This window comes from Poromitra crassiceps (assembly GCF_964638095.1).
Source record: "Poromitra crassiceps genome assembly, chromosome: 7".
Lineage (NCBI taxonomy): Eukaryota > Metazoa > Chordata > Actinopteri > Beryciformes > Melamphaidae > Poromitra > Poromitra crassiceps.
The window spans coordinates 26,294,149-26,317,694 of NC_139628.1; the positions used below are offsets into that span (position 1 = coordinate 26,294,149).

General features: G+C 48.8%; 1 protein-coding gene across 1 annotated transcript; it reads right to left on the reverse strand.

Moving 5' to 3' along the window:
• Positions 1 to 64: 64 nt before the first annotated feature.
• Positions 65 to 22,028, reverse strand: LOC310779498 (uncharacterized protein; the record flags this gene model as incomplete). The annotated part of the gene is made up of 6 exons (XM_083640029.1): positions 65 to 210; positions 1,232 to 1,412; positions 1,833 to 1,944; positions 15,956 to 16,093; positions 16,711 to 16,861; positions 21,881 to 22,028. The coding sequence occupies 6 exons, from the start codon at positions 22,026 to 22,028 to the stop codon at positions 65 to 67; spliced, it is 876 nt and encodes a 291-aa protein (XP_083496155.1).
• Positions 22,029 to 23,546: the final 1,518 nt, after the last annotated feature.

Below are 23,546 nucleotides of genomic sequence, written 5' to 3' on the forward strand. Positions count from 1 at the left end.
ATAAACAATAAAGATGAATATGGTATTTTAATATCTCAATGTTTTTTCTTTGCTTATTTTTTCCTCACATGGAGTAAATATGGAGTGTGTAGATGGTGATTGACAGGGTCTGACGGACAGGAGTGTACAGCTGAGCTCTGTTGGCTGGAGTTGGAGGCAGGAACCAGGGCAGATAGAGTCCCTCTATACAGGATGTCACTGCAGCGCCCACTGGAACAATAAAGACAAATACACTTTTAGTGTAATTTCACTGTCTACACAATCCTGCAACAAGAAGCCAAATGTTTAGATAAATAATAAGAAGAATAAAAAAAGAAGTTAGTCTCCTATATTTATTATGCATGCATCAGACCTGCAGCTTGCATGAATAACAGCAATTGTGTGGCTGGGCGACAAACACTACAAACTCCAGCCTGGAGCTTGTTAGTCAAAACATATCAAACAAGCTAATATGAAGCCTAGCGCTGTTGCTACCAACTGAAACAAGCTATAGTTACCTAGTTGACCTTCAAGTTCAAACTAGCTAGCCAGCCTGCTGACCGTGACACCATGAATGCCATGATCATGAATTAATCAATTATATTATATTTCTTCTTCTTTTTTTTCCTTTTTTTCCACAATTTTTTATCCCATTTTTATCCCCCATTAGTGTTAATTTTAATTTGTTTATTCTGGTTGCTACTCCACCCTCTGCCGATCTGGGGAGAGCCGAAAACTGGCTCCATGCTTCCTCCGAGACATGGGCAGTTAGCCAGCCGCTTATTTTCACCTGACAGGGGAAGCTTCACCGGTAGGACATAGCAGGTGGGAGGATCACGCTATTCCAACGAGTTCCCCTCCCTCCGAACAGGCGCCCTTAATGACCAGAGGAAGCACCACATCAGCAACCAGGATATTGCATGTTTTGGTGAAGGGGTTCCTATTAAGGAAACCCCCGGGAGGCACAGGGAGAACATGCAAACTCCACACAGAGAGGCCCTTTTGACGACCCCACCCGGGCGGTGGGCACTCGAGGACATGCAGACGGGCAAGCATTCCTTCAGCGTTCACAGCGTCCCAGGTGGGAATCGAACCCAGGACCTTCGAGCTGTGAGGCGACAGCGCTTACCACTGCACCCCAATTATATTATATTTCTATCTCTCTCCAAAGCAGCTCTGCCTCTGATATGTTTTTGTCCGTTTGTTTGTTTTCATAGTGAAAACTTCAGTCTGTAAAAAGGAGATCTCCTACCCTTGACAACAAACTGGACAGGTAGACTGCTGAGACGGTTGTTAGTAGTTCTCCCCGTCTGAGAACCATCACGTTGGGTGAGTGAAATATCCTGGGTGGGAAAGTCCTCCATCACCAGTTGAACAACGTATGAGCCTTCATTACTGCTGGTGGTGGTGGGAAATGACAAAGAGCAAGAAGACTGCAAAAGAAAAAGGAGACAAGTCCAATGTAACTCAATAGTGCTGCATTGGTTTGATGTAAATGAAGACTTTCATGGCTGAAACATTATTTTGTAAGACTGGTGAATATTTTGGAACAAAGGATTTCCCATCTAACTTTCAAAATCCAAATACTAATCTTACAAACTGTGACAATGCAGGGTGTGTGTGGGGGTGTGGGGGTGCTATTTGATATTCAACAAAAATATGATTTCATCATCAAGAATTTGATTTTGTGGGCAGAATGGATCACTTTTGCTTCAAAATGGTAACCACTACATGGTCAAATCTAATTGTGCGTTACGGTTTTGGTGATTCTGAGTGTTTTTATGTGCTTTTATTAAAGTTTTTTATGTTGTTTATTTTGATCTGGTTCTATTTGGTTATGCTCTGCTACTCACTGTTGATAAGCTCAGAACAGACGGCAGTGAAGAAAATACTCCGCATTCAACCCTGTCTCCATCCGGGTCAAATGCCAACAGGTTGAAGTCTCGCTGACAGTTTGAAGGAACTCTGAGAGAGAGAGAGAGAGAGAGAGAGAGAGAGAGAGACTTTTGACTTTTGATGTTCCTTTAATGAACAGTCAACTTATCTTTAAAAAACCGAGCGACCTAACAAAGCCAAAACCTAAACAAACTCAAATGCCTCGCCACCCACAGGCACACACACACACATGCGCGCACACACACACACACACACACACACACACACACACACACACACACACACACACACACACACACACACACACACACACACACACACACACACACAGAGCAGGGATAAAAACAAACCATGCCAACAAACCCCACAGATACACAGAAAGCCAGGTTAACAAAACCATACCGGCTACTCACACTCAAATACAAATGACCAGCCCCTCCTCCCCCACAGTGCAGACTGCCCCCCTCAGCCCCCAAACACTGATGAAAGCCTCCACATCATTATTCATTTCATAGTACATGTATTCGATCCTGAGGCGAGCTGTGACCATCCCCCTGACCATAGCCACAGGATCAGTGGGCCCAGCACCTCTCACCTTGTTCCTGCGTGTTAGCCAAATGGCTAGCTTAGCCTGCCCAAACAGGAAGTTCATCAAAGTGCACACCTGTTTCCTTCTGAGTGAATACACAGGCCCCAAAATGAAAACTTCGACACTGAAAACCTCACCCAGCTTCACACACAAACCATTCAAAACAGTAAAAACATGTACCAAACGGTGGCATTCATGAAAAACATGTACAACAGTTTCATTGGCATTACAGAAAGGGCATTCACTGCCGACCCCTGGAGTAACACGGGCTAGAAACCTATTGGTCGCCAGGGCGCCATGAAGCACCCTCCACTGTAAATCACCAGACCTTTTAGGGAGAGGAAGCTTGTAGAGCACTCTCCACCTAAACTTTACAGGGCTCTGGTCCTCTATCACATCCTCCCACTGATGCTCCCTGACATCCTGTAAGGCCCCCAGGTTCTTCACCTTAACACAGGCTGCATACAGAGCCTTGCTGCCTGCCTGTCTGAACCTCCCCAGGCTCGGAGTGGAGAAACACAGCAGCCTCCCTGCAGCATCCTGCCAACCCCCATCCTCAGCAGATACCTCCAGTTCGGGAAACGCTGGAGTCCCGTCCCCCTGTGGCACATTGAAGCAGTCCCGCACATTGTCCGGCAAGTTCCTCAGGACCTCCCTCAAGAAACCCTCTACCAGTCTCAGGGAGGTCACCCCTGCCTGCTGTGCCAGCTCATGGGGGGATTTCCACCCCCCTCCCCCCGGAGACCACAGGAGGCCCAGCTTGGTGATTCCCCCGGCCGTGAAGCGGTGTCTCAGCGTGGCAGAGCATGTAGACCCCAGTGGCAGCAATGGGTTGTGGAAGATGGGCTCCTCCCACAGCCATGGCCCCGGCACTACACCTCCCCCTCGTGTAGGCCTCAGCAGTCTCCAGGCTCTCAGAACAGAAGTGTAGAAACCTGAGAGCCCTGCTGTGTTCAGACCGTCCTGCTCCATCAGGAATAGCTGGCGGTCCAGACCTAGACCACCAGCCTTCCGCAGCAACGCACGCGCCGGTTGTCCCCAACAGACACCAGCATGGTACAGCAGTCTTTGTGCCGCCTGGAGCCGAAAAGCTGCCACTCTGCTCTCCAGATGTATCAGCCCTTGTCCCCCCTCCTGGGCAGGCAGGTAGAGAACAGCGGCCCTCAACCAGTGATGGCCCAACCAGAAAAAATCCACAAGCTTCCTCTGGATTTCGGCCAGTAGGCCTCCAGGGGGATTGAGCACAGCCAGCTTATGCCACAGGGAGGACGCTACCAAGTTATTGATAACCAGCACCCTCCCCCTGTAGGACATAAAAGGCAATAACCACTTCCACTTAGAAAGTCTGGCATCGATAGCCTGTAGCCTCCCCTCCCAGTTCTGTGCTACATACCCCTCCGAGCCCAGGTACACCCCCAACAGTTTCACACCTGTGTGACCCCACTGCAGGCCCCCAGTTAGTGGTGGAGGCACCCCCCCCTCCCACCGCCCACACTGCAGAGCCTCACTCTTACCCCAGTTAACCCTGGCAGAAGAAGCCCTCTGATAAATACGGAGACAGTCCTCCACTGCGCTAGTGTCCCGCCCATCCCTGACCAGTACGGTCAGGTCGTCAGCATAGGCTGAGAGACAGACCGGCAGGCTAAACCCTAGCTGAGGTGCACAAACTCCCTGCGAACCTTCTCCTTAACAGACAGAGCAGAGGCTCTATGGCCAAAGTATAGAGCTGGCCTGAAAGTGGGCAGCCCTGGCGAATACCCCTACCTACCTGCACCGGCCTGCTGAGGCCCCCACCCACCTTGACAAGACATGAAACATTATTATACAACATTTTTACCATTGCACAAAAATGTGGCCCAAAACCAAAACTCTGCAGCACTTTAAACAGATACCCATGGTCAACTCTGACAAAAGCTGTCTCCTGGTCTAGGGAGATAAGCCCAAAGTCCAGGTTGCAATGATGAGATAGATCCAGCATGTCCCTTATTAGGCACAGATTGTCCGACATCGAGCGCCCAGGGACACCGTACGATTGGTCCTGATGTACCACAGACGCAATGCACAAGTTCAGTCTGTTAGCGAGGCATTTGGCAACCACCTTATAGTCTGCGGTGAGCAGTGCCACGGGCCTCCAGTTTTTTAGCGTGCACAAGTCCCCCTTCTTGGGCAGGAGAGCCAGAACTGCACGTCGGCAGCTGCAGCTCCCCAGCCCGAACGCATTCACACACCGCGCTGTAAAAGTCCTGGCCGATAATGTCCCAGAAGGCCTTGTAAAAATCCACAGGCAAGCCATCAGCACCCGGGGCGCGGCCCGGAGCCATTTGGGCAACTGCCTTAGTCAGTTCAGAAAAGCTAAGCGGAGCATCTAAATCAGTCCTTTCTGAAGGTGAGAATTGAGGGAGGTCCTCCGACAACACATCAGTACATACAGAATCACATACATCAGCGCCATACAACTCAGAATAGAAACGCACAGCCTCATCTCGCATTCCCCAACCACACATGTCACATGACCATTAGGCAGGCGCAGACAGCGCATTTGCTTCTCCTCGCTTATCTTTTTCTCCAGCCCAAAGAAAAAGGAGCTAGGGGCATCCATCTAGAGAGAGAGAGAGAGAGAGGGGGAGGGAGGGAGAGAGAGAGAGGGAGAGATGTGGAGAGAGAGGGAGTGAGAGAGAGAGGTAGAGAGAGAGAATAACAGCTTCTATGAGTCCATCTTTTATCTTCTTGTGGTTTTCATCATTATAATAGTGTCTGAGGAAGGGCTTGCTGTCTGAAACGTGACACTTGCTGGTATATGCTACCAATAGGTTAGGTTAATGGGAGCTTTTTGTAGTGTGTGTGTGGACTTTCTATTCTATTTTCTACCACACTTCCACCTCTGTCAATATTTTTAAAACATTGTTGTGCCTTTGTGAACTTTATCATTATAATAGTGACCTAATTAATTACCCTTGAAGCTAAAATCACTTTTGAATTTATTTGGAAGACAAGTCTCAGCAAACATCAAATAAAGAAAAACATCACAGCAGGGAAGTATTCAGGACCAATATTCTGTCTGCGATGTGAGCATTCCTCCTCCAGCCATCCATCCATCCATCCATCCATCTTCAACCACTTATCTGAGGTTGGGTCGCGGAGGTAGCAGTTTCAGCAGGGGACCCAAAACTTCCCTTTCACCGGCCACATTAACCAGCTCTGACTGGCGTCCCAGGTCAGCGTGGAGATATCTCTCCACCTAGAACCTCACTCTGCAGTGCCCCGTGGTCTCCTCCCAGCTGGACGTGCCTGGAACACCTCCCTAGGTAGGTGACCAAGTGGCATCCTTACAAGATGCCGGAACCACCTCAACATTCCTCAACTTTTCCTCCTTTCTTTCCAAAGAAGCATCTACTCCGAGTCCATCACGGATGACTGAGCCTCTCAGCTTGTCCCTAAAGGAGATGCCAGCCACCCTCCTGAGAAAACCCATTTCAGCTGCTTTTCTCCGTGATCTTGTTCTTTTGGTTTTGACCCATCCTGACCATAGGTGAGGGAAGGAACGAAGATCGACCGGTAGATCAAGAGCTTTGCCTTCTGGCTCAGCTCTCTTTTTGTCACAATGCTGCGGTAAAGCGAACACAATACCGCTCCTGGTGCTGCGATTCTTCGGCCCATCTCCTGCTCCATTGTCCCATCACTCGAGAACAAGACCCAAGATACTTAAACTCCTTCACTTGTGGTAAGGACTCATTCCCTATAAGTAGACAATCTAGCGGGTTCCTGCTGAGAACCATGGCCTCAGATTTAGAGGTGCTGTTTCTCATCCCAGCTACTTCACACTCGGCTGTGAGCGATCTCGTGAGTGCTGAAGGTCCCAGACTGATGGTGCTATCAGGACCACACCATCTTCAAAAAGCAGCAATGCAATCCTCAACCCACCAAACTGAACCCCTCCCCCCACAACTACACCTCGAAATCCTGTCCTGGCATCCGCTAGGGCTGCACATTGTCACCTATCCTGTTTGTTTGTTTGTGAGCATTTCCCACTGAGATGAAACCATGCAAAAAATACATGTAGCCTATTATGTTTAATTAGGTGTTTGTGTCGCCAATAGGGCTCCTGCTTTTGTGGTATCATTCTGATTTATGATGTGAATTGACTGTGGGATTGTTTACCTGTAATGTGGGCAGTGACTTGAGTTTACATGGGCTGGGTTTGGATGGACTGGGGGGGGGGAGGAAAAGAGTGTCACAAGATTGTTCCCAGGTGCAGCGCGTCAGCTGATTGCAGTGGGCAAGGTGCCGCACATCAGCTGATTGCAGTGGGCACACCCGCTGTGTGCTGAGCTGGCCAGCTGATTGGCTGGCGGCAGCGACACGGCAGGATTTAAACCTGGTGTTTGGAGAGGCCGAGCAGAAAGGCACTGGACGGACGGGAGAGAGCAGACCGCTGGCAGATGGACGAGGCGAGGGCCCGATCGACACCTGACTGATCAGTGGAGAGAAGCTGAACCACCGAGAGCACAACATACAACGCCCTCTAATTTCCTGATAAAGGAAAGTAGGACGCCTGCCATCGCTGTGTGAGTGAGTCTGCTACTTTATTGTAATCAGCCACTGATACCTGTGTGTTGTGTTTCGTCAGCTGGACCCGCGCTGCCCCCGGACCCGTCATCACCGCCTGATTGGGAGTCAAGAGAGCCCGCAGACTCGGACCTGTGGATCATCGGACCCACCTCAACATAGCCTACATACAACGCTCGCTATTTCCTGTGAAAAGGAAAGTTGAATGGCCGTCTGCCTATAGTAGCCTACTTGTGTTCCCCCTGTTGAAAAGCGCTTTTTTATTGATTCAAGTTTTGCTGTGTCCTGTCAGTGCCTGAGCCGGATCGGACGGACTGCGCAGGCCAAGTGTCTTCCCCCGTGACCAGTGGACCCGCCTCACGTCACCAAGGACGCTTTTGCTGGACTGAACGCTTGTATCAGACTGTGTCCATTGGGAAGGGGTGAGGTGGACAAACCGTTTTTAATTCTCTCGGCCGGACGCCTCCGACCGAGAGCGGACCTCAAAATCTTTAATCTTGTACAGTCCAACTACCATTTGAGCACTGTGAAGCTCTATGTGTATTGCAGCCGGCCAGTAGCACTCGCTCAGTTTTATTAGCAGTTTTCCCCTTTAATCCATAGAGGCTAATAGAGTCCCAGTGTGTTTTCACAGTGTGTTTTGGAAGAAACATTCCCATAGTGATTTCCTTAGTTGTATTGTGTGAAATCCTTACCCACTCTGTAGTGGTTTTCTTAGATTTGCTGTGAGTACATTTTGGTCTTTGCAGACCTTGCTGTGAGTTTTTCATAAGTGTGCCGTGTGCTGTCACCCCGTGACCCTTTGCAGTGATTGCCTTTCACCATTAATACTCTTGGCCATAGGGAGAGGGAGGGGTTAACTCTCACCTGAACTGCAGTGCCCTGGTGGCGGGGGCTACCACTCTAGTGTCTGATCAGTGGGTTCTTTGGGAGGGAAACTGTATAAGAATGTATTGTTATTTATCATGCTGTTTCTAATTGTTCATTTTTGTAATAAAGTATATATCTTTTTATAAATACCTGACTCCGGCCTGTTGTGTGTGTGTGTGTGTGTGCCATTTGGGGGATCAAAGAGTATTTTTACTCAAGTGTTAACCAAGGTGGGCATTGCCCGTGACACTTTTTGGCGTAGTTCGGCAGGATCCCCCTACACACACGCTCAACATGTCTGTTGATGGTACAGAGAGTGCTGCTGGCCCCTCTAACGCTGCTCCAAATATTGTTAATCATGTTATGATACCATGGTACATGGGTGGGCCATGGCTCCCTACCTTTGGAGGAAAGGCTCAGGAGAAGGTTGGGGAATGGCGGGCTAAAATTGAAATGTTCATACGGGCTCAAGGTCTCCAAATGGCACAAAAAGTAGACTTTATATTGAGCGCCCTGGGAGGGGAGGCTAAACGTGAAATGCTGCTGGTCCCCCTAAATGAGCGAGACACTGACACGAAAATATTGGATTTTTTGACTTCATTGTATGGCAGCAGCCAATGTTTGGCCACACTGAGGGCTCAGTTCTATGAGTGCAGGCAGGGCGCAGAGGAGGAGATGGGGGTTTTTATTCTCCGTTTCCGTGAGCTCTATCACAGGTGGCAAGCAGAAGGACCACAAGACGCAGAGGCCGAGGAACTACTGAGGACACAGTTCATCAGGGGACTACAAGAGAGTTCTATGAAACAGGAGCTGAAGCGCCTCCTCCGTCGCACGTCAGGTATGACTTTCGCTGCCATCTGCACCGAGGCGAAAATCCTGGAGAAGGAGCAGATGAAAGATTGGGCAGAGTCGCGTACCTGCCGCGCCTACAACACTGGGCCCTCACAGACACTCCCATCAGCCATGCCTACACGCCCAGCGGCAGCCCCACAGGCTCACCCGTCTGCCCTGCTCCCATCTTCCCCAGATATAGAGACATTGTTGGAGTCCCTGCGGGCGGAGCTCCGAAAGGACCTCAAGGACCAGATCTCCTAGGAACTTCTCTTGCAGCGGAAATGCGGGTTCAAATAGCCAACCTTTCCCTGGGGCCAGCGGAACAACCTGTATGGGCCCATAGTCAACAAGCGGGTCCCTCATTTCAGCAGGGATCCCGTAGACCACCCCCTGAGTCACCTAGAGATCGATTTCAGTGGGATCCCCAAGGCCGGCCCATATGCTTGGAGTGTGGGCAAGCAGGCCGCACTCGCCGGTTCTGCCCCAGGCGACGCAATGGACCCCCAGATTTTTTGTCTCCTCGGTTGCTGTAGGGCAAGCAGTCGAGGAGGGGACCCAGACCACACCCCCAATAAAGCCCTCATTGATCGGGACGTGCCCAAAAGTGGACATCATGGCACAAGGTAAAAATATTCCTTGTGTCTTAGATACTGGTTCACAAGTTACACTGTTCAGCTATTCCTTGTTTTAACGGTATTTTGGAGAAGGACTGGTCCAAGGAGAGATTCCCTGGCTCACGCTGAAGGCGGCAAATGGACTCAAGATTCCATATATCGGTTACGCGCTCTTGGACTTTGAGATCAATGGGGTGAAGGTAATGGGAAAAGGGGTGGTGGTCGTTGAAGACTCGTGCCTGAACTCTGATTGTGGCATATTGGGGATGAACATTATTGGGGACTGTTGGCGGAGCCTTTTCCAGGATGGCCACCCTGGGGAGGCAGCCTTTAAATCTTCGCTGCCCTCTACTGTTAGTGCGGCTTGGGCAAAGGCTTTCGCTGTTTGTCGGCGGGTGGTCCTGGCTGAACCTGACATTGAGCTGCATGGGGTCGCAAAATTGCCCCGTCAGGCTCCCGTAGTGCTCCCCCCAGAGACTGAAATGATAATCTGGACCCAGGTGCCCCAGGCGGTCGCCAGGTCAGACTGCTGTGTCATGGTGGAGAACCTCCAAAGCGAAGACCAGGAGTGGCGTGTGGCCAGAACGCTGAGTTGGGTAAGAGGAGGGAGGGTACCAGTTCGAGTGTGTAACCCTCATCTTTTCTCCATAGAGCTCCCCCAGCGTCGTGCCCTCGCTACGGTGTCCCAGGTGGATCCCCAGGCAGTACGGACCCAGGAAGAGCTGGTGCTGACCTCCACTGGCCCGTTTGAAGTGGAGGTATCGGTGAGGAGAGTAGAAGGCGCCCCAGGTAACAACCCGCCGCTGGAGCATCCAGCCCTGTCCTTACAGGGGGATCAATTGACCCGGGATGAACAGCAGCAACTAACAGAGTTGCTGCAGAAATGGACCCAGGTTTTTGCTGCCAATGACGATGATTTTGGTCACACGAACGCTGTCCTACACCAGATCCCTACAGGTGACGTGCCGCCAGTGCTTCAGAGACACAGGCCGGTCCCACCAAATCAGTACGGTGAGCTGAGAGCCCTGTTGAAAGGTATGTTGGACAGTGGAGTGGTAAGGGAAAGTGCCAGCCCTTGGGCTTCGCCTGTAGTGCTGGTAAGAAAAAAAGATGGATCCTGGCGTTTTTGTGTGGATTATCGAAAACTTAATGCTGTCACTCATAAAGATGCCTTCCCTCTACCCAGGATTGAGGAGTCCCTCACACACCTTAAGGAGTCCGCCTGGTACTCCACGCTCGATCTGGCTAGCGGGTATTGGCAGGTCGAGGTGGATCCGCGGGACCAGGAGAAGACGGCCTTTACGACACCAGTGGGCCTGTACCAGTTCGAGCGGATGCCCTTCGGCCTGTGCAATGCCCCAGCCACCTTCCAGAGACTCATGCAGCGCTGTTTGGGGGGACAGGTAAATGACTTTTTGTTGATCTACCTGGACGATGTCATCGTGTACTCACCCTGCTTCAACAGCCATCTTCACCGTCTGGAGCAAGTGTTTGAGAGGCTGTACAGACATGGACTGAAGTTGCAGCCCCTCAAGTGTCACTTGTTCCAGAAGGAAGTCAAGTACCTTGGACATGTGGTCAGTAAGAAGGGGGTGGCCACGGACCCGGACAAGACCGCAGTGGTACACGATTGGCCAGTCCCCCAGACAGTCACGCAACTCAGGTCCTTTATGGGATTTGCGGGATATTACCGCCGCTTCATCCCTGCCTTTTCTTGTGTGGCAGCGCCCCTCAACGCCCTCCAGCAGGGTACTGCGGGAAATAAAGCAGCCAAAATTCAGTGGTCCCCCAAGTGCCAGCATGCATTCGAGGAGCTTAAACGTGCTTTGATACAGGCTCCAGTGCTGGCCTACGCTGACTTTGGCCTGCCGTTCCTGTTGTACACAGATGCCAGCTTAGAGGGGTTGGGTGCCGTGCTGTCACAGGTACAAGGGGGGAAGGAGCGGGTGATTGCGTATGCCAGTCGGAGCCTAAACCCCAATGAAAAGAACGATCGGAACTATAGCTCATTCAAGTTAGAGCTGCTGGCTTTATTCTGGGCGGTCACAGAGAAATTTAAACACTACCTGTGGGGCGCTGATTTTACAATCTTTACAGACAATAACCCATTGGTACACCTAGGGACAGCCAAGCTGGGAGCGGTTGAACAACGGTGGGTGGCTCAGCTGGCTGACTTCACCTTCACAGTAAAATATCGACCAGGTACAGCAAATCGGAATGCGGATGTCCTGTCCCGGCTCCCGGGGGAGGTCAAGGTTGCAGCGGTTCAGGCGGTGCCCCCAGAACAGGAAGGCCCAGGAGGGGTGGGGTTGCAGCCTGGTCCAGAGTTCAACTCGAAGTCATGGCAAGAGCACCAGCAGAAGGACCCAGACCTGAGCCAGGTGAGCAAACTGAAAAGTGAGGGGTTAACCATTGCTCAGCTGCGACAGTCTGTGTCTCCCCAGGTGCGCCAGTGGTTACCAGAGTGGGATCGGTTGGAGCTACGTGGAGGAATCCTGAGCCGCTGCATCCAGGAACTGGACACTGGCCAGCTGGCGTTTCAGGTGGTTGTCCCAGCCCAGTGTGCTCGGGGGCTCTGGGAGGACTACCACCAAGCGGCGGGACATGCTAACAGCGAGAAGGTCCTGAGCATGCTGCGCCGCCGATTTTACTGGCTACGGGTGGGTAAGGATATCAAATCCTGGACAGCAGAATGCCCTCAGTGCATCGTAGGGAAGGCTGGTCCCGAGGTGAGAGCTCCCCTCCAACCGATCACGTCTAGCTACCCTTGGGAGGTTGTGGCCCTGGATTATTTGTCCTTGGGAAGGGCAGCAGACACTCACCCATATGTCCTTGTCATGACCGACCTGTTCTCTAGGTACGCCGTGGCCGTGCCTACCAAGGACCAGACCGCCCAGACGATTGCTAAGGCGTTATGGACATCTCTCATTCAGCCGTTCGGCTGTCCGGAGCGGTTCTTGTCGGACCGTGGGGGGGCTTTTGAATCTGAGTTGATGCACCAGCTCTGTGGACTTTATGGCTGCATAAAGAGCCGTACCACCCCGTACCATCCACAAGGTAATGGTGCCTGCGAACGCTTCAATCGCACCTTGTTGTCTCTGCTGGGCTCGCTCGCTGAGGATGTGCAGGTACGGTGGAGGGAGAAGTTGCCAGCATTGGTACAGGCATACAACAACACTGTACATTGTAGCACTGGTCTGACGCCCTACTTTGTACTTTTTGGCCGGCATGCTCGATTGCCTGTTGATCTGTGCTTAGATGTTGTCCCCCCACAGGAGAAGGGGACGCTGGAGGGGTGGGTCGGCACTCATCACCGGACGCTGGTTGAAGCCTATAGAAGAGTGCGAGCCCACACCCAACAACGGCAGGAATGGGACCGAGCTCGGTATGACAAAAAGACTCGTGCACTTCCCCTGTTGCCTGGGGAAAGGGTACTGATCAGGAATTTCAGGCGGAGAGCCCGGGGCAAATTGGCACCCCATTGGGTGCCGTCTCCATATACTGTCCTTGCGCAGATACGGTCGGGCCACCCTGTGTACAGCATCCGGCCCGAGGGAAAGGAAGGACCAGTCCAGACGATGCACCGCAACAACCTGCGACCCTGCCCTACAGGACTGTGGATTGGACAAACTGAGCCCGAGGTGTGTACCCCCAGAATTGATTCTCAGCCTAACCAACCTGTATTTTTGTTGCCTTTTGCCCCTGTAGTACCGTTGGCCCCCCGGGTCGCTGTAGAGCCTGCCATGCCTGACCCGGTGCCTGAACCCAACCAAGTTGTTGAACCAAATCAGGTCCTAGTTCCGTTGGAACCTGAGCCTCAGGTGGGGGGTGGGCCAGACGAGGGACAGGAGCCTGTGCGACGGTCACATCGGAGTAATCTTGGGCCCCGTTCCAATACCCATACTTCCATACTATTTAGTAGGCAAAAAAAGATTTAGTATGTCCCAATACATAGTATGTCAGATGCAGTATGCCAAGAGTACCAGGATGTTGTACTACATCAGCTCCTATTTCGGAGTATGCATCGATGCATGCTGCTTCAGCCAAACTTCCCCACAATCCTTTGCGCAGCAGGAAGTTATGTCTTCTTCTTCTTCTTCTAATGTTTTATGGCGGTTGGCAAACAACTTTTTGTGCATTACCGCCACCTACTGGAGTTACGTTGCACTGACTGAGCTGCGTGTTCATGAATGAGATAATTAACTTTAAGAAAGCCTTGAGATATGTTAAAACCAAACAAGCATGGTGTGTACCAAAACATGCATATCTTGATTCCTGTTTAGATCTCTGACTTAATGTTTTTGCTTTATTTATTTTATTTTGTTTATTTGATTGTCTGTTCCAATTTTGTAAATGTTTAGTCTGAATTTTTTGTATAATGTACTGTTTGTTACTGCCAGACTTTGTTTATTGAGAAAAAAAAAAAAAAAAAAAAAAACTCAAATGTGGCGCTGCGGACATCGGCGGAAGTGAGCAAGAGGTCGGAGTTCAGGAAGCTCACGTGACGACAGATGTAGTGTGTCCCAATAGTATGCATTTTGCATGCATGCTGCACACTACAATCCATACATGTGAGGGCAGCGGCAGTACATACTACAAGAAAGAAGTACAAGTATGGGTATTGGAACGGGGCCCTGGTGTGCAACCCCAAAGGTATCCGGACTAAGGGGATGGTCGGGACGACCACCGCTAAAGGGGGGGGGGAAATGTCGCCAATAGGGCTCCTGCTTTTGTGTTATCATTCTGATTTATGATGTGAATTGACTGTGGGATTGTTTACCTGTAATGTGGGCAGTGACTTGAGTTTACATGGGCTGGGTTTGGATGGACTGGGGGGGGGGAGGAAAAGAGTGTCACAAGATTGTTCCCAGGTGCAGCGCGTCAGCTGATTGCAGTGGGCAAGGTGCCGCACATCAGCTGATTGCAGTGGGCACACCCGCTGTGTGCTGAGCTGGCCAGCTGATTGGCTGGCGGCAGCGACACGGCAGGATTTAAACCTGGTGTTTGGAGAGGCCGAGCAGAAAGGCACTGGACGGACGGGAGAGAGCAGACCGCTGGCAGATGGACGAGGCGAGGGCCCGATCGACACCTGACTGATCAGTGGAGAGAAGCTGAACCACCGAGAGCACAACATACAACGCCCTCTAATTTCCTGATAAAGGAAAGTAGGACGCCTGCCATCGCTGTGTGAGTGAGTCTGCTACTTTATTGTAATCAGCCACTGATACCTGTGTGTTGTGTTTCGTCAGCTGGACCCGCGCTGCCCCCGGACCCGTCATCGCCGCCTGATTGGGAGTCAAGAGAGCCCGCAGACTCGGACCTGTGGATCATCGGACCCACCTCAACATAGCCTACATACAACGCTCGCTATTTCCTGTGAAAAGGAAAGTTGAATGGCCGTCTGCCTATAGTAGCCTACTTGTGTTCCCCCTGTTGAAAAGCGCTTTTTTATTGATTCAAGTTTTGCTGTGTCCTGTCAGTGCCTGAGCCGGATCGGACGGACTGCGCAGGCCAAGTGTCTTCCCCCGTGACCAGTGGACCCGCCTCACGTCACCAAGGACGCTTTTGCTGGACTGAACGCTTGTATCAGACTGTGTCCATTGGGAAAGGGTGAGGTGGACAAACCGTTTTTAATTCTCTCGGCCGGACGCCTCCGACCGAGAGCGGACCTCAAAATCTTTAATCTTGTACAGTCCAACTACCATTTGAGCACTGTGAAGCTCTATGTGTATTGCAGCCAGCCAGTAGCACTCGCTCAGTTTTATTAGCAGTTTTCCCCTTTAATCCATAGAGGCTAATAGAGTCCCAGTGTGTTTTCACAGTGTGTTTTGGAAGAAACATTCCCATAGTGATTTCCTTAGTTGTATTGTGTGAAATCCTTACCCACTCTGTAGTGGTTTTCTTAGATTTGCTGTGAGTACATTTTGGTCTTTGCAGACCTTGCTGTGAGTTTTTCATAAGTGTGCCGTGTGCTGTCACCCCGTGACCCTTTGCAGTGATTGCCTTTCACCATTAATACTCTTGGCCATAGGGAGAGGGAGGGGTTAACTCTCACCTGAACTGCAGTGCCCTGGTGGCGGGGGCTACCACTCTAGTGTCTGATCAGTGGGTTATTTGGGAGGGAAACTGTATAAGAATGTATTGTTATTTATCATGCTGTTTCTAATTGTTCATTTTTGTAATAAAGTATATATCTTTTTATAAATACCTGACTCCGGCCTGTTGTGTGTGTGTGTGTGTGCCATTTGGGGGATCAAAGAGTATTTTTACTCAAGTGTTAACCAAGGTGGGCATTGCCCGTGACATTTGCTTTTGGACAAACGCTTATGGGTTAATTAGCCTATAGCTGACCTTTGAAGTTCAAACTATCCATAGTATAGCTATATAGGTCAGCTAGAGCTGCTATACCTCCCATGATCATGCATGGCATAATTATGAATGGAAAAAGTAATTACTATTGTTTGTTTCTTATAATACATTTCTTTATATTTTTATCAGATTTCTCTTTGGTTTGAAGTTTGCCAGTAAACTCAGGAAAAAGTTAATCTTTGGTACCAGTCGCCTCACAGAACAAAAACTGTCAAACCTGAGTGGTGCAGAGACTCACCGCAGGGCCGGCAGGATGGTGGTCTGAGGTGATCTGTTGGCTTGGCCCGTGTCGGACCGGGTCCTCAGATCCACATAAGTGAGGGCATTCCAGTAAGTGACGCCATTTCGATTTTCTAACCAGCAACAGCTAGACAACCTTTGGTAGAAGATAATGGGAGATGAGGTTATTCTGTTACTCAGAAGCTGTGTGTATGTGTATTTAAACCAATGTATATGGATTTTGAGTAGTGTTGCTGAAGGATTTTGGGTAAAATCTCAGAATTTGAGAGTAAACTGTGAATTTACACACTGAATAATTTTCATGCAGCGCCCTCTAGGGCTTGAAACCCACTTTTGCAGTTGGGTCTGCTGATCGGCTAATCTTGGGTTCTGATAGCATCACCAAGAACCCCTTTCCTACCCCGAGTGATTCTAATCCCTGCTCCCAAGCAACCTGAGCGTTCATTTGTGAAAAAATAAATCCCAAGTTGAGGCAGGTCTGCCAGAATTGGCAGACCTGCAGTGTGTTGGTCTACCAGGAGCCACCAGAACAGCTTCAACACTCCTTGGCATCAATTCTACAAGTGTCTGAACTCTAGTCAAGGGACGTCACATGCCTCGCTCAAAAATGCATGGCTGTCAAGTTAAAGACAGGTTAGTTCCTGAACTGTTGCCATTTTGAAGATACAAGGTTTTTACTGACAGGAGTGAAGAAAAACTCTTAGTGGATGGGTACAAATTGGGTAAAAAGCTGATTGTTTTTGGTGTACTCACTGCAGCTGAAACGGTGCGTTGGTGGAGCCTAAGTTGATTTGTCTGACTCCTTCGCTCTGGCACCATTCCCCGCTGCTCTCCTGATCCACAGTATTCAACGGTTCACTCTGAACAGTCCCACAGTCCCCAGAGTTACAGACCCATGTACCAACTTGTCCGCATGAGTGAGAGTTAAGCTTATAGCGAAGGACCACCTGCAATATTACAATAATATGATATTATTACATTACAAATCATTCTTATTTATAACATAATGTATGAGTTGTTGGATGTTGGCTTGTGAATAGATGTCACTTTGCAGTTAAAACAGATTGAACAGAATTATGATTTGACCGATGGTGTTGTTTTTCTATAGAAGATGCTGAGGATATTTGTGCCAATGTTCAATATCTAAATCGGTGTTTAGTTTATTTGCAGTGATAAAGAAGTGATGAAAACAGTGATAATGCAATAAAGAAACTGTTAAATGCAATAAATAAATCTAAATAAAAATACAAACACCTCATGAAATTCATTATTCAATATTTATAAAACATAGTCCTACTCTGTAGGGGAAAAAATCTGCCATTATTCATTCTGTTACTGTAGTTGCCACTTTTTGTCTAATGGTGAATGTTTAATTCTAATTTATTTCATTTAAACACGTCACACAATTCTCCTTCAAGAAAACAAAAAACATCAAGTATTTCATTTGATACGAGTCTGTGTTTTAATATTCTTTTTTTCAATTGGTGGATATTTCTTTTTGGAATACAACTCTTCATTGTTTCTGTGTCCTAAAAGTCTGGAAAAATGTTTCCTTCCATTCTTGGGGGAAAATAAATAAATAAAATACAATAAAATAAAATACAATAAAACACAATAAAATAAAATACAATAAAATAAAATTATGTTTTCAGTCAATCATTATGTAAGACTGTTGCTATGATTATAATGACCTTAAAATGGTTTATATCTCAGTTTGAAATTAAGCTTTGTTAGTTATAATTTTACCTACCTCGACAGATCCACTGTTTTGTTTTTTGGGGATAAAAGTCATCACTGTCCCATAGAAATGACTAGCATGGGAGCTGCAGACCAGCAGCAGCAGCAGCAGTGACAGAGACATAGTGAATGTAGAGTAGTCTCTCTCTACACACAGACACTATTATACTGGTACACACACACACACACACACACACACACACACACACACACACACACACACACGTGTGCACACACACACACACACACACACACACACACACACACACACACACACACACACACACACACACGTGTGCACACACACACACACACACACACACACACACACACGCACGTGTGCACACACACACATACACACACACACACACACACACACACTAGCAGTCTCTCTCTCTTTTCCTAGCTCTAAAATGCCTATGGGGACTCTAGTGACATCACTTGGGCTCGAGACTCGAGTCAGACTCAAGGATGTAATTTACGGGCGTCCCGGTAGTGTAGGAGTACATTCCCTGCCTACCTACGGGAGGGGCACCATCTGATTTCACCAAGTAACAGGAACAGGAAGTAACCTGGACCAACATTTCTTCCTCGTATGGGCCGGGAAAACCCCGCCCCCGAACTAATTTGATTGGTAGCAGCAATTGCTTCTTCCTTAAAACGTGCGGCAAGTTAAAAAAAAAGTGGTCCATACAGGCACAATTGGCTGTGTCTGCGGTTGGGAAGCCGGATTAGGGGTATGTGTCCTGGTCATTGGACTATAGCGCCTCCTCTGGTCGGCCTGTTCGGGGCAGAAGGGAACTGGTGGGAATAGCGCGAACCTCCCACTTGCTACGTCCTGCCGGTGAAGCTCCCCACTGTCAGGTGAAAAGAAGCGGCTGGCAACTGCGCATGTTTCAGAGGAAGCATGTTGCTAGTCTACGGCTCTCCCCAGATCGGCAGAGGGCGGAGCTGCGACCGGGGTAGCAGCGGGAAATTGTCCAAGTACAACTTGGGAGAAAATGGGGGGGTGTCAGAAAAAAAACATTTAAAAAAGGATGTAACTCACGGGGGAGGGGGTGCTCACACTCACATGGGACATGTCCCCTGCAGTTTTTCAGAAGGTAGTGTTGGACTCTGAACTTTCTTCAACCTGCAGCCGACATTACTGTCTGTCAGAGGCTGTAGTGGCCCCACACAGTGAAGATATTAGTAGCCTATCTATGATTTTCAAGGTGGAAAAAATGCACACCGTGGAGTCTCAGTGAGGTGCTGGAATGGAGAAAAAAATTCAAATGACAAAGAAGAAACCACACACTCTGGCAGTATGACTTGACAAAGGCCATACGTCCGAAACGCTGTCGATTAAACATTAAACATTGTTTGCATCTAGAGCCACGGTGTGCGGTTTGTCCTTTTTGTTAGTATCATGTGAAACTAGAAGACCTAAGGCATCCATTGGTACCATGTCATGCTAGCTTGTCGGCAAAGGGAGGTAAATGATGCTCCAAATTATAGGCAAAATTTTGCTGATGTAAAAAGTGGCATGGTGATTTTCAAAGGGGTCCCTTGACCTCTCACCTGAACATATCTGAATGAGAATGGGTTCTACAGTATGCATGCCTGGGTACCCACAAGTCTCTCCTTTACAGACATGCCCACTTTATGTTAATCCCATGCAGTTCTTGGTGCAGTATGAATGTGTTATTTTTGCCTATTTGAATATTTCTGCATACTGGGGTCTTGGAATTGCATAGATTGGGCATGACTGGAAAGCTGAGACTCATGGTTTCAATAGAGCTTCAACGGTCACATGACATCTCTTGCCTCGGGAGTGAGTTTCCCATTCATTTTCTCCATTGACATTTCGAAAAATCCTTGTATAACGAGTTTTAAAACCTTTGTGCTCCGATAAAATGCACTTACCCGAAAAAGGCTTGTACACATTCTGTACGCGTGGATGTGTGCCCAGTCCTAGGCGCAGACCTCCCGTGGCGCCCAGCCCTGAGGCGCAGTGGTGTCCAGCCCTAGTCCCAGACCTCCAGTGGTGCCCAGCCCTACGCTACATTCACACAGGGCACCTACGCCTTGCCTTGCCTCAACCCACGCCTACGTCTACAGACCTTGACCTTGGCGTGAACCTATCACACGCTTTTGCGATCACATTGGACGCCTAGTCCACATCACGTGTGGTCCCGAATTATCATGGGTAGGTAAAACAAATCTGATATATTTAATGTGCTATTGATGCTGGATATGTATAACCAGGTCTCCTTCTTGGTCTCGGCCATATGACCGCTAACATCTCATTCAGAATGCTGCAGCCTGTCTGGTGTTCAACCAAACTCAATTCTCTCATGTCACTCAACTGGGACCTTCACTGACTTCCCATCTCAGCACGCATCAAATTCAAGACACTGGTACTGGCCTACAGGGCAGTACACCAGACAGCTCCTCTGTACCTACAATCAGAATCAGAATCAGAATCACTTTTATTGCCACAGTATGCAAGTTACATACGAGGAATTTGTCTTAGTGTCTGTATGCAGCGTAGCCGTCACCTCAATATACAGAGATAAGAAGTAGGAAGATAAACTAAAGACAATCACAAAGTTGCAAGTGCAATCAAATTGAGTAAATAAAAAAAATAAAAAATAAAAACTCTCGTAACGGACAAGCCCGTCTTTTATTGTCACACGAACACCACAATACATGCATGCGGCCACAACACACTCATGCTGATGGTGGCCGGTGAAAAGTGTCCTCTGCATTTAACCCATCCAGGCATGTCCTTTCCTCCGAGGGGCAGGCCAGGAGCAGTGGTCGCTTTCTCGTACAGCCCCCGGGGACCAACTTCGGATGTTGTCGTCACTGGTCGGATGACGATGACGATCTGATCTTCTGCATGTTTTTAGTGGGGGGGTTATACAGTATACGGAGGAACCCCCTGGGGGAGCACGGGGAGAACATGCAAACTCCACACAGAGAGAAAGGCCCTTATGACGAGATACCCCACCTGGGCAGTAGGCACTGAAGATATGGGGGGGGAACACAACCACAGCGCCCACAGTGTCCCAGGCGAGAATCGAACTCAGGACCTTCTGACTGTGGGGAGACAGCGCTACCGACTGCGCCACCGTACCCCGTAAATATATACAATATGTACATGAGTGGTGAAGTGTTCTGTGGATAACAAATATGAATTTACGTTGGATTTACATGAGATTTACAGACTGAGTTAAATAGACGTTAAATAGGCAGTGGATTTACATGAATTTACAGTCGGAGTTAAATAAGAGTTTACATTGAATGTACATGAAATTTACAGGCTAAGTTAAATAGTAATAATAAAGAAAAACATTGCATGGATGCATAACTGGGATGTATCCTCAGTGATGTACCCTGGGGTCATAGGATGTTTCGGGTCTCGCAACATCATACACCCTCGCCCAGGTGACCCAGCCGGGGCTGGCCAAGCCCCAACTTACGTCCCAGTAGCTACCCACGGTCAGCCCTCCAGGAAGGGTCTGGTCAGGGCCACTCAATCCGCTGCTCCGGAACTACTCTGCCGGGACCGGGGGGGGGGGGGGGGGGGCTCTGGTACGTAGAGGGACCGGGCTCTGTGGGTTGCCACCCGGCCGGCTTCCTCCCTCGTCTCACCAGGTCTAGGACCTGTGCGCTGCACCAGACTCCCCCGCTCCAAACATCTCATTCCGAGGTGATGGTATCTTGGTGGATAACATGCAGTACCAGTACTTGGTGGCACTGTAGTCTCCACTTGCGGCTTGAATGGCCCTCCTAAAAGGCCTCTCGTGGGTTGTTGGGCTTCTTCCTCACGGAAGACACAGGCTGGGGAGCTAACCCATACTGCTACCCGGGTGCCGTCCCTGTTCCGGCTGTCAACTGACTCTCCAGGCATTAATGTGCAGGGAATGTACATGAATTTACAGTCCCAGTTAGACAGGCATTAAATTAGATACAGTATGAGTTCCAGTTTTATGGGGGGGGGGGTTCAGTTGAGTTTAGGAGGAGGTAGTGAGTTTGTGTCTGTGTGTGTGTGTGTGTGTGTGGGGGGGGGGGGGGTTGTTGGTGAGGCCCTTGGCGGAAGGGGTTTCCGGGCCTTGTTGGTGAGGCTGATGGCGGTTGGGAAGAAGCTGGTCTTGTGGCGGGTGGTAGGAAATCTATGGTCAGGCTCCAAACCTCACACCGATCCCTCCGTTCCTCCATCCTTGCAGATCGCTTCTCCTCTCTTCCGCTATCTCCTCCTCATCCCGATCGCGACTCTTCTCGTTCCTGGCGCCACAATGGAGGAACGAGCTCCCCTCTTCGGTCAGGACGACCGAATCACTGCCCATCTTTTAACGAAGACTAAAAACACACCTTTTAGGGTCCACATGGGCCCTTCTTGAACTAACATCTTTCTCCCTCTTCTAAAAAAAACAAAAACAAATGTTACTTATACCTTCTCAAATTACTTTCTACAAGTGCTACTCTATTCCTTCAAAATGTTGTAACTGTCAGAGATTGTGTTGCATAATTGTTTTCTCTACTGTTGACAAAGTGTGATATTGTAAGTCGCTGTGGATAAAAGTGTCTGCTAAATGATGTAATGGAATGTAATAAGACTTGACTGATGCATGAAGAGAAGACTTGACACTTGACTTGATTTGGTACTTAACTTTGACTTGTACTTTGATTGACTTGAATGGCTTCCAAAGTGATACTTTTACCAAGTCCCCCCTCCCTATGAAACCACATTGCATTGTAAATATTAAATTGATACTGGACTTGATTTGTTTTTGGCTTGCTGTTCTACATTTAGGCTTGAGACTTTATATTATGACTTGGACTTGACTTGGTAATCTACACTATCTTTAGACTTGACACTTTACTTGACACTTGTGCATAAAGATATACTGGATAAACACTTTTCAGGATACAGATCCATAGGAAGTGACCGCACACTCCACAAATCTGCAGGAAGACAACTTACTTCCACAGTTCATTTTTTTAGTAACAGACAGAACAATGTATTTCACAGATGCTTCATCAGGTTCATTCATGAGCCTCAAGACTTGATACTGACTTGAGACTCCAGCAAACTTGGTCACACCTCTGATTTGTTGGTAACTTACAAACAGTAGAGGGAGCTTAACGTCTTGACCACAAGTTCTTGGCTGCTTGAGCAAACTAGATTTTTGAAGTAGAATACCTGAGTTACCTCAATATAGACCAACTTAACCGCCCATAGCAAAAAAGAAAAAGGAAAAAAAAACAGCAGTTGATTGAAACTAATACTCCCTTTACTGATGATCACACCATAACATCTTGGTTAGTTTGAGTTGTTAGTTATTTGGATCAATAAACGCTTTAAATGACTTTAATTCTTCGTATCTCTTCTGTTACTTGTCATGGCCTTGGAGCCGGGTGTGACACATTGGGGGCTCCTCCCTCAAAGAGTCTAAATTCTAGGTAACTGGTTAAGTGCATTTAGACGCTTTCCTCTTGGTGCTGGAACATGTCCAGGTGACTTGCTTGTAGCGGTTTCCCATGAAGCTGGTCGGTATGTGCCTCACCTGGAAGAGTGAGTTCCCTTATTGTCATGTCCGTGGCTATGGAAGAGGGGTTGCCAGTTGCTGGTCGTCTGTCCTGCCAGCGGTCTTTACTGCATAAATACCCGCATCTTTGGGCATTGTTTGCCAGATTGTTAACTACTGCGTTCCATTGGCAATGGAACACGGAAGCTCTGAGTTCCATTGGCAGACTTATTATTATCATAACAGATTGATTGATTGATTGATTTCATTTGACAGTTTCATAAAAAACAGCTCTGCCCAGGCATAGAGTGCATACATAAAAGGAAAAGTCAGAAT